The sequence below is a fragment of the Marmota monax genome, unplaced genomic scaffold, assembly GCF_021218885.2.
Source record: "Marmota monax isolate L192 unplaced genomic scaffold, Marmota_monax_Labrador192_F-V1.1 WCK01_AAM20220418_F8-fsc00134, whole genome shotgun sequence".
Classification (NCBI taxonomy): domain Eukaryota; kingdom Metazoa; phylum Chordata; class Mammalia; order Rodentia; family Sciuridae; genus Marmota; species Marmota monax.
Genome location: NW_026692281.1, coordinates 4,719,440 through 4,731,954, shown reverse-complemented (window position 1 = coordinate 4,731,954; position 12,515 = coordinate 4,719,440). Strand labels below are relative to the sequence as shown.

Sequence of the window (12,515 nt, the reverse complement as noted above, 5' to 3'; positions counted from 1 at the left end):
CAAATGATGAAACAAAACAAAAAGGTGAAATGCTAACAATAGTGAACCTGGGGGTAAATAGTATACCGATATCTTTTGTATTGTTCTTATTTTTCAACATTTCTATAAAATTTAATTTATTTCAAAGCCTAAAAAATCCTTATGTTTTTCTCATATGTTGCTAAATACTAAATAAAAAAATCACCTGATACATAAGAATATAAAACATGAACAAAACATGATAGAAAAAGAGGCAATAGAAAATAGACAAAAAAATCAAGATGAAGTTATTACACATGTACTTTTCAAAACAAATCAAAACAAAAAACAGTACACAAAAAGAATAATATGCCATAAATACAAAGGATCTGTCTCCTCCAAAAAGTTAACATCATTCTCAAGGGTGAAATATTGAATGTTTTCCCCTAAGTTCAGAAACAAAGCTCCTAATTCAACCTATGTATGTATATTCCCTGCCTCATTTTGCCACCTCTTCTCTCTTAGTCTCCCAATGATGGAAATTTCAAAACCAAAAGGTTCTTCTATCTTCCTTCAAAGCCAGCTTGAATAAAACCCATTTGCCTACCAAACTGACTCCAAATATTGGTGGAACAAAAATCAGTGTAGCTTAGCCTTTTTCTCTGAGTGTCAATAATACCAACCAGTAACAACATCAGTAATGTGTCAGGATACAAAGCCAATGTACAAAAATCAACTGTTTTTCTATATGGCAAAAAACAACATAAAGTTGAACTTTAAAAAAATACCATTTATAATAGTATCAAAAAGCATTAAATACTTAAAATTTAAATTTTCAGTAGAGAACATCAGCAAGATGTCACAGTAAAACATGTCAGATTTCAAAACTTTGGCAGCTATCCATTCATGAACAAAAATATTTCAGAAAGAGAGTAGGAGTCCACTTAAGAAGCCACAGAAATATAGTTGAAGAAAAAAAAACCCTAAGAATAACTACACAAAAAGGGTTGGAATAACAGTTTCATTTTTCCTGCCTCATTTACATCCCCCAAATTCTGCTCAGGTCAGAGAAAGCACTTCTTTGGCTCATATGCCCCCTTGTGGGGAAAAGGAGAGCAGCATATACAATCAGATTCCTCAGCTTTTTAGAACATTGCTCAAATGACCAACTTTAGTTTCACATCACCCAGGTTTCTAGAGGACTGGGATGGCTGAGATGCCTGGAGACAGTAAAGAACAAGGAAGAAGAATGTGCATCAGTATCAGCCAGGCACTGGGAATCACTGTGACTCCCCGGTGACCTGTTTAGCAAAAGAATCCAGCATCTCTCTGCTGAGGACTTCAACAACACTTCCACTACTAAGTACTACTCAATATTCAATGTCACAGGCCACAGTAGTTTGTTCTGCAAAGGACCCTAGCAGTTATCAATGCTGAGAAAACTAACTACTAACTTAGCAGCAACAATAGACCCACTACAACCTGTCACTGAGGGTGCCGGAAGTTTTGTTTGTTTTTTGTTATTTCTTTTTTTATGTGTGGCAGGGATTCAACTCAGGGGTGCTTAATCACTAAGTCACATCCCAGCCCTTTAGTTTTTATTTTTGAGGCAGGATCTTTCTGTGTTACTGAGAACCTCACAAAGTTGCTGAGGATGAACTCAAACTTGTGATTCTCTTGTCTTAGCCTCCGGTATTGTTGGGTTGTGATTTATTTTTGCCTTAACAATCTACAGTTACATAATTCATGCTCTCTCTCTCCCTGCTCCCTGAGGCTACTTGGTGTTACCAAATTGCTGTTACAATAGGTGCCCCAGTTCTACAGTCTTCATAAATTCCAGCTCCCTGACCCACAAGCTCTTTCTCTCCTCTGGGTCTGGAGTTACTTGAGCTTGCCCCTACCATATCCACTTTGGCCCAGATACCCAGCCTTCTCTAAGTGCCTAAGCCACCAGCCCTATAGCCATCATAGCTACTGTCTCCTTGGGAGCTCTTGCTCCATGACCCAGGGCAACTACCATGCATGTGTCCACAACAGTTCCATAGTCCTCCACCACAGACTACATCCTCACTACCATGTACAACCAAGGCTTACTCATATAGTCAGATGCCAACCCTGGCCACCACAGTTATACATAGATAAGCAGGTAGCCTTGTACCTCAGAGACTGCCCTCATCACCATGCTTATACCCATAGCTGGTCCAAGCAATTTTGGACACATGGACAACTCCAGCTCAGATGTGTAGCTGTTCATTTATAAACAGATGGTTTGAACCTTGTCATTAGCCTGAAGAGGGCTCTGCAACTGAGAAAGATGCATGGCCCTTCAAGCTTGTGGCCACTGTTGGCACCACCCATTGCCAATGGCTCCAGACCTTGTCACCCTGTATAAGTCCATAGCTGGCCTCTACCCAACATATATGTGCATAAACTGGCCTCTTCAATATAGGTGTACACATTTCTAGCTTTGGTATTCATCTAGTCTCTGAACATATAGGTATATGAAGACTTCAACAATTTTCACAGCACTGTTGACCTTCTACATCTTTTGCAGTTGCTAACATACCAGATCTCAGCTGACTAACCCAACAAGACATCTTTCTTCCCAGATATGGAATCACTGCATACTCCTAGAAAAAGTACTTTAAGACACAACATTTGTTGCCACACTGTACCCCAGTATGCATACCCCCATTATCCATAACAGAGGAAGGTCTTTCCTTATCTACACTAGTCTATAAAATCTAGAGGAGGTGAATATTTCTTAAAATTTGTAGTCATTTTCACAAAACTACAAAGATCTGGAAGAATCATGGAAATACAACACCACCAAAGAAACACAACTGATCCCAAAGAATTAGAGATGTTAAAAAAGAAAAAAAGAAGAAGAAGAAAAAAAATAAAAACAAGATAAAAGAATAAGTGAAATCAATACAGATCATTTGAAATCATCCATAGTAGAAAAATAAATATGAAAAAAAGGAGAGGGGGAAGTGTAGAGGATCGAATGTGACATCAAGAAAGCAAACATTGGGCTGGGGTTGTGGCTCAGAGGTAGAGCACTCGCCTAGCATGTGTAAGGCACTGGGTGGATCCTCAGCACCACATAAAGTAAAAATAAAGACATTGTGTCCACCTATAACTAAGAAATAAATATTTTTAAAAAGAAAGGAAACATCTGTAGAATTCAGGCATCCCAAACGAAGAAGACACAGAAAGAGAAAGAAATGTTATTTAAATAAATAATGTGAAAAGTTCCCAAACCTGGGGGAAAATATAAACATTTAGGTGCAGGAAGTTTGGAGATCTCTAGTCAAATTCAGCCTGAAGAAGAGTTCACCAAGACAAATTATAAATAAACTGTCAAAAATCAAAGGTAGAGAATTCTAAAAGCAGCAAAAGAAAAGCATATCACATAGAAGCAAGTCTTGAGGACTTGCTATCACCACATTTCTGGAAGATTCTTAAATGCATAGTCCTATGGTTTTTGGATGTCTCCTCCAAAATTCACATGGAAATTTAACTGCAATTGTAGCCTTTTTAAGAGGTGATTATGTCATGAGGGCTTTACTCTCAAAAACAGATTAATGCGTTATAACAAGAGTGACTTACTTAATAGGAGAAGTGGATTCCTGATTAGAGAATGATTTGGGCTCATTGCACGTGCTGCTCCATAAGTTCTAAGCAACAAATATTGGAGGTGTCCTTGTGATATTAAGCCTATAGATTTGCAGAATTCAAGAGCCATAAGGATATAGTTTCCCTTACCTAGATTTCAAAGGATATTGTGCACTTCCTTGGGTCTCCGGCAGATACTTGTCACATGGGCAGTACCAAAGAAGAGAACTCCCACTAGGGCAATGACTCATGGAGTCACGGAAGTGGGGTTACCTCCCATTCCCAGAACTATAGAACTACCAGTGTACAATGCGAGGCTTGGAAAAATGCAAGCATGAGACTTCTGAGTGAATTGAAGCATTGGGTAATCCCATAGAAGTGGAGCTCCCTGATTTTGTGGGGTACAACTTCCCAGTGTGTCCTGAAGGCAGCACAGGAAGTAGAATGCTATTCTTGAGTCTTAAGACTTAATATTGTTAGCTCTGTTCTTTTTTTTATTATTCATTTGGGATGTTATCTTTATCTTGTTTCCTATTTTGACTTTTTCAAGTGGAAATGTCTGTCTTATGCCTGGTCCACTATTTTGGAAGTAAATAAATTGCTTTGATTTTACTGGTTCACAGCTGGAATGAATTTGCCTCAGAACAAATTATGTCTTGAATTTCACTCATATCTGAATTAGATGACACTCTAGACTTTAGACTTTAGATTTGATGCTAGGATGTATTAAAATTTTGAAATTACTGACAAAGAAGAAAGTTTTGTACATGAGGATACACGTTTTGGGAGGCAACATGCTATGATTTGACTGTATAACCCAATCTCATGAAATTTGTCCCTGTAAGAGTATTAAGAGGTAAGGTTTTTAATAGTTGATTAGGTCATGAGGGGGCTCCACCATAACTAAACTCTCAATGCTATTATAGCAGGAGTTGGTTAGTTATTTTGGGAGTGGGCTCCTAATAAAAGGATGAGTTTAGTTCAGTTTTTCTTTTGTATATATTCACTTGTTCTTTCATCAAGTTATGATGCAGCAAGAAGGCCCTCACCTGAGGTCAATAGCATGCTTTTGGATTTCCTAGCCACCAGAAATGTAAGAAATAAATTAATTTTTAAATACATTATTCTGTCTGTAGTACTCTGCACTTGCAATATAAAATGGACTAAGACACACGGAAATTAAACAATGTGCTATTGAATAACGAATTGGTCAAAGAAGAAAAGGAAAATTTTAAAATACCTTGAGAAAAATGAAAATGGAAGCACAATATGGAGCAAAAGCAGTTTTAAGGGCTGTAGTAGAGCTCAGGAGCAGAGCACTTGCCTAGTATATCTGAGCCCCCAGGTTCAGTCCCCAGCATCACATGTGCAGCACACACACACACACACAAACACACACTTCTAAAATGTAAGTTTATAGCAACAAATTCCTATATTAAATAGAAAAAAGGATGTAAAGGAAGCAACCTAACATTACATATCAAGGTACTAGTAAATGAACAAACTAAAACCAATGTTAGTAGAAAAAAGGAAATAATAAAGATCAGAGAAGATATAAATAAAAGAAAGAATAGAAAAACTCTAAACTTCAATTTTTGGGGAAAACCAGAAAGCCTTTAGCTAAACTAACTAAAAAAAAAAAAAAAAAGAAAAGAAAAGACAGAAATAAAATCAGAAATGAAAGTGGAAACATTACAAAAATGACTTAAAAATGAAAAGGATCAGAAGGGACCACTATGAACAAGTGTATGACAAAAAGTTGGCTATCCTAAAGGAAATGGATCAGGGGCTGGGGCTGCAGCTCAGTGGTGGAGTGCCTGCCTCACACGTGTGAGGCACTTGGTTCGATCCTTGGCACCACATAAAAATAAATAAATAAAGATATTTTGCCCATCTACAACTAGAAAAATTTGAAAGAAAAGAGAAATGGATGAATTCCTAGGAATGCAGAATCTACCATGATTGTCTCAAGAAGAAACATAAAGCCTTAACTGAACACCAAGACAGGCACTGAATAGTAATTAAAAATTTCCGAGTAAAGAGGAGCCCAGGGCTGGGTATAGTGGTGTGTGCCTGTACACCCAGTGACTTGGGAGTCTGAGGCAGGAGGATTACAAGTTAGAGGCCAGCCTCAACAAATTAGTGAAACCCTGTCTCAAAATAAAAAGCGCTGGGGATACAGTTTAGTGGTAAAGCACCCCTGGGTTCAATCCCCAGTACCAAAACAAAAGAGGTTCCCAGGACCAGATGGCTTCAAGGCAGAATTCTACAATTAATTCAGTTAATTAACATTAATCCCTCTTATACTTTCCAAGAAAATTATAAATAAAAGAATATTTCCAAACTCATCTTGTAACTCTAGCATTATCCTGACACCAAACAGAAAAAAGAAACGTAAGAATAGAACACAGGCAAGTATCACTAATGAATATGAATGCAAAAAAAACCAAAATCCCAACAGAATGCTAACAAACCAGATTTAATAACTTATCAAAAAGATTTTACATCATGACTAAGTGGGGTTTATATCTGGGATCAGTTTGGTTTAACATATTCAATCAATTCATATGATACATCATATTAATAGAAATAATGATTTAAAAAATGATCATCTCAATAGGAGTTTAAAAAACTGAAAAGTTCAACATCATTTTGCTATAAAATCTCGCAACAAAAATTTCCTGGAACATTGTGTCTATTTCATGGAAATAGATACAATGGTAAAATTCATATGGAACCACAATAAGACCCAAAAGCAAACCTAAGAAGGAAAAACAAAATTAGAGCATGGGAAGAATGGAGGAACTTTGGGCCAATTGGAGGAAGAGTAGTGGGGTACATGGGGGGTAAGAAAGTTGGTGGAATGAGATAGACATCATTAACCTAGGTACATGTATAACTGGTGCAACTCTACATTGTATACTACCAGAGAAATAAAAAGTTGTGCTCCATTTGTGTACAATGAACCAAAATGCATTCTGCTATCATGTATAACTAATTAGAATTTTTAAAAAAGAAAAACAAACTTGGAGACATCACATCCCTTGATTTCAAAGTATATTATAAAACTATACAAATCAAAACAGTATGACACTGGCATAAAACCAGATACCTAGACCAATGGAACATAATGGAAGGCCCAGAAACAAACTGAAGCAAACAGTAAACTAATTTTGACAATGGCATCAAAAAGATACAATGGAGAAAGGCTAGTGTCTTCAATAAATGTTCAAGAAACTGGATATCCACATGCAGAAGAATGAAATTAGACCTTATCTTATACCATACAAAAAATCAACTCAAACTGTATATAAGAGAACTAAATACAAGGTCTAAAACCATAAAACTGCTAGAATATAGAGTAAAAGCTCCTTTACATTGTTAATTAATTTTTTGATATGACAAACAAAAGCACAAGTAACAGAAGCAAAAACAAACAAGTGGGACTATATCAAGCTAAAAATCTTCCATAAAACAAAGAAAACAATCTACAAAATGGATAGGTAGCCTACATATTAGCAAAAAATATTTGCAAATATATATCTGATGGGAGAGTTCAATATCCAAAATATATAAGAAACTCGCATAACTCAATAGCAAAAAAATAAATAAATAAAAAATAAACCCTGATTAAATATTGGCAATGGAGGGCTAAGTTTGTGGCTCAATGGTAGAGCACTTGCTTAGCATGTGCAAGGCACTGGGTTTGATCCTCAGCACCACATAAAAAATAAATAAATAAAATAAAGATATTATGTCCAACTACAACAAAAAACATTTTAAAAAATATTGGCAATGAATTTGAATCTCTTTTCTCAGAAAAAGGTATAAAAATAGTCAACAGAAGCTGGGTGTTGTGGTGAGACCTGTAATCCCAGCATATTGGGAGGCTGAAATAGGAGGATCACAAGTACAAAGCCAGCCTCAGCAACTTAGTGAGCACCTAAGCAACTTAGTGAGACCCTGTCTCAAAATAAAATATAAAAAGGGCTAGGGATGTCACTTAGTGCTTAAACACCCCTGGGTTCAAGTGCCAGTACAGGTACATGAAAAGAATTCAACATCATCAGGAAAAGGCCAATCAAAACCACAATGAAATATCACGTCATATTTTTTAGAATATTGCCAAAAAAGTGAAGAGATAATGTGTGCTTTCCAGGGTATAGAAAGAAAAATGAATAATTAAATTTCCACAAAATTAAAAGCCTATGGTTTTCAAAGACACTGTTGAGAAAATGAAAAGCTAAGTCTTGTACAGTGGTGCATGCCTATAATCTCAGTGACTGGGGAGGCTGAGGCAGGAGAATTCAAGTTTGAAGCCAACTTAGGCAACTTAGATTGTGTCCCAAAATAAACAAAATAAATACAAAGGGTTGGAGATATGATTCAATGCTAAAAATGTTTCAGGGTTCAGTCCTCAGTACTGCAAATAAAATAAGAAAGAAAGAAAAAATGGAAGGCTATATCACAAACTTGGATAAAATCTTGCAAAAAACATATCTCTCAAAGGACTTATAAAAATAATACATAAAGATCTCTCCAAACTAAGCAATGAGGAAACAACCTATTTAAAAATGGGCAAAAGACACAAACATACACTTAACTGAATATTTTATACAGATGGCAAATAAACACATAAAAATGTTCAACATCATTATTCATTAGAAGATACAAATTAAAACCAGAGTGAGATATAACTATATATCTATTAAAATGGCTAAAAGAAACATTACTGATGATATCATGTGTTGATAACTATGTAGAGCAACTGAAACTCATATTAGTAGTAATATACAAATTTTCCCAAACTGTCATTTGGAAAACTGTCATTATCTTATAAAAGTTAAGGAAACACCTACCATACAACCCAGCAATTCTAACCCTAGGCAATTACCTCCCAAAAATCAGCGATGTAGGTTCTCATAAAAATCTTATACTGAAATAGTCATTTCAACTTTATTCAAAACAGCTCAAAACTGGGAACCCAGATGTCCATTAACATGTGAATAGTTATAAGACACAACTATTGACACATGCAACAGGCATATATAAGGCATATGTATTAAAGACATTATATTAAGTGAAAAATACTATACACAAAATATCCAACTATATGATTTAATTTATATGACAGTCTACAAAGAAAAAAATTATGATAAGAAAAAGCAGAACATTGTTTACCAGGGTCAGGGGTGGAAGCACAGATTGACTGCAAAGGGAAGATAAGAAAATGCTTTTATTTTCCAGTACTGGGGCTTGAACCCAGGAGAGCTCTAGCACTGAGCTACATGTCCATCCCTTTAAATTTCTGATTTATTTATTTTGATTTTGTGACAGGATCTCACTAAGTTGTGCAGGCTGGCTTTGATCTTGTGGTCCTTCTGCCTCAGCCTCCCCAATAGCTGGGCATACAAGTATGTGCCACCATGCCTGGCCAAGATAACTTTTATGGATTAATAAAAATTCATGTCTATAATCTCAGAAATTCAGGAGGCTGAGGAAGGATGATGTTGAATGCCAGCCTTAGCAACCTACTGAACCACCCTATCTCAAAATTTAAAAAAAAAATAATAAGAATAAAAAATAAAATAGCACCTTTTCTTGCTATTGGAATCCAGTGGGTAGAGTCCATAAATGCTGTTAAAATACCTTAAAATGCACAGGGCAGCCCCACATTGAGAACCATTGTTCTGTATTCTACTTTCTTCACTCTACAGGATGACTGTGGTATCTATATGTTGCTATAACATAATTATATCTACTCTGTTTCTTGCTACACAATACTACAAAATCAACATCCTCATGTTTCTTATCCCTCATGCTAGGGATAAATTTGTAAGTTGCTTCTAACTGTATGCCACCATACACAACACTGCCATGCAATCAATGGCCTTGTACATGTTGGCTCTGGAGCTCTGTAAGAACTTCTCTGGGATATAATTTAAGAATAGAACCACTAGGTGAACATACTTTATATACAAATAGAGATATGAAAAATTGTGCTCTATATGTGTAATAAGAATTGTAATGCATTCCGCTGTCATGTATTTAAAAAATAAAATCAATAAAAAATAAAATTAAATTAAAAAAAAAAAAAAGAAATAGAGCCAGTAGGTCATAAACATGCTCAACTTTTATAAATACTCCTCAGGTGCTTTCAGGAATGGCTAAACAAGTTTATATACCATGTAGAATAGAGTTATATATAAGACCTTAGGATACTATTCTTAGAGAGACCTGGTTGAAAGTTTTGCCCTAGACTAGCATCTTGGAACTTGGATTTCAAGAGGGTTCCCTGCTCTATGATAAACATAGTTTACTACCTGGACACAGTTATATACACCTATGATCCAAGCTGCTAGATATAGGAAAGCTGAGATAACTTAGTAAAACGCTGTCTCAAAATAAAAATAAAATAAAATAAAATGGGCTGGGGTTGTAGCTCAGTGGAACAGTTCCCCTGATTTCAATCCCTAGTTAAAAAAATCTCACTGTGCCTGTTCAAGCATTGTGGTTTATGTTGAACAAGTGCTTTCCTTCTGAGAGTCTGAAATTTTGTATATGCTAGGCGGAGAGTGCCTATGTGACCAATAAATGAGAAAAAATTTGGATATGAAGTGTCTAATAAATTTCCCCGACAGACATTTCACATGTTGTCACAACTCATTACTAAGGGTAAATTTAAGTGCATCTTACCTGACTCCACTGGGGGAGGACTCCTAGAACCTTGTGTCTGGTTTCAGCTGGACTTAGTCCCCTGTATCTTTTCCTTTTGGTGATTTTTCTTTGAATCCATTCAGTATAATAAACATAGCATTGAATAAACTATATGCTAAGTCCTGTGAATCCCCCTGGCAAATCACTGAACATAAATGTGATCTTAGGGACTACCTCAATGCACATCCCCATAAGCAAGGTAAGAAAGTTTCTAAAAGACTTATTTGTAATGGCATACTTTGTGTCATTTGAATTTTGCATCATATGTGTGCATTTCTTCTTTAAAAGTAAATATTTTATAAAATGGGAAAAAGGGCTGTCAAAACAACCAGGTTATCTGTGAATGAGATCCAAACCATGTTAGAGAACCACAGAGGTCACATACAGAAACATCCCCATACTCTACAGGAGGCAAATAAAGCCCCAAGAGGACAGGGTACTTGTATAGAATTACCAAGACCATTATCATAGGCATAGATATCAAATCCTCAATGTCTATTTCCTAGTGTTCCTTCCTCTAGGCCCATAGCACCTTTTCTTGCACTTGTTGATTCTACTACTCTAGTGCTCTCACCTAAATGCCTTTCAGAGCCCTTACTCTCTTGCTAACTCTGGCCCCCTTTATTTCCCAAATCCTGGAATTACCATGTAATGAATATGTTGAGTTCCTCCCAAAATACTGACTCTCATGGAAACTGAACCCAACAAGAAAACAAAATAGAAGCTAAAGAAAAATCCTACTTATAACTATCTTGAAGTACAAGGAAAGGAGAGTGGAATTGAAAAGAAAGAGAATCCTAGGCCAAACCACAGTACCTTCTTAAACCCTCATATCCTTTTTAAAGACCAGGAATCAAAAGCTGGGCTAGAGAGGAACTTGTCCCTCACTACAGGATAAAGCAGATGAGTAGAATCAGACATGCTCCTTCTATTACTTCCTAATGATATTTCAAAAACCTCCCCAGGGTAGAGATATAGCTCAGTTATTAGAAGCATTAGAGTGCTTGCCTTGCATGTACAAGGCCCTGAGTTCAATCCCCAGCACCACAAACAAACCAACAAAACACTTCCCCAAAGGGATAAGATACTTACATGCTCTAGGAAGCAGGGTCCTATCTCACTGAGGTGGGGGTCATCATTGTTGTACTGTTTCTCCAGGTCTCTCACGAAGCCCATTTGAAACCTGTAGATGTCTTCAATGTTCCCAAAGATTACCTTCAGTTGTTCATCGCTGAACATGTCCCTTCTCTTCCGGCACTGCTTCAGGTAGCCCTGAAGACAAAGGAAAACTCCAAAATGAAGATGTCCACTACTCTCAGAAGGCTTCATTGCTTCCCAAACACTTGAGAGCATCACTTCAGCTCCATGAAGTAGGCAGAGAATAGTCATTTCCAATTTTCATATAAGGAAATTGAAGTTTAGAGAAGGAAGGATACTTCACTAGTAAGTGATTTCCGCAAACGTCTTCAGAGTATAAAGACACCAGAGTGCAGGGTTTTCCCCACCATTCTTTATGATTGGGACCCCAACATCAAAGGGCCCCTTTCCAGAAGGTGGTTTTGCACAAACTTATCTTAGTAGTTATTGGTTTAGCTGGATCCATTCACATTTCTTAAGTTTTATTCCTTATAAGACAAACCCAAATGTCTTAATAATTTTGAGAATAATCTGGCAATGGAGGGCAGGGAGGAAAATTTCCAATAAGGGAATGTTATTTGACCAAACTAAACCATTTTTTAAGGTGAATATCTCAGCTATCTAAGGTAGCTGGCCTGAAGAGATTATTTGGATGAGCTCAGCCCAAAAGCCCATGAGTGCCTGGGCATGGTATTTCTAAGAGGGTAAGTGTTAGGGCACATTGATGAATAAACACATGAATTAATACAGATACTCATGACGAAAAGAGAAGGGATGAAAGGAATCTTGGTTTGGTAAATGAACACTGAGGCAATATAATGAGATCTGGGGCACACTATAAGTCAGGGAAATAAAAAAAAAAAACACAGCTGAGGGGCTGAGGTTGTGGCTCAGCGATAGAGCACTTGCCTAGCACATGTGAGGCACTGGGTTTGATCCTCAGCACTACATAAATAAATAAATAAATAAATAAATAAACACATAAATAAATAAAGGTATTTTAAAAACACAGCTGAAATTGGGTCTTCCATTCTAAACCTACTTGTGTGGATTCTTTAACTGATGATTATGTCCTTATTAGAAAT

General features: G+C 36.5%; 1 protein-coding gene across 14 annotated transcripts in view; it reads right to left on the bottom strand.

Annotated features, from left to right (window-relative positions):
* The window catches only part of Arhgef9 (Cdc42 guanine nucleotide exchange factor 9), a 331,435-nt gene that overhangs the window by 45,028 nt on the left and 273,892 nt on the right, over window positions 1-12,515 (bottom strand). For all 14 annotated transcript variants that reach the window (XM_058578283.1, XM_046440417.2, XM_046440431.2 and 11 more), the window contains one exon: window positions 11,386-11,565. In XM_058578283.1, the coding sequence (XP_058434266.1) occupies window positions 11,386-11,565 (180 nt within the window). The remainder of the gene's footprint in view (window positions 1-11,385; window positions 11,566-12,515) is intronic.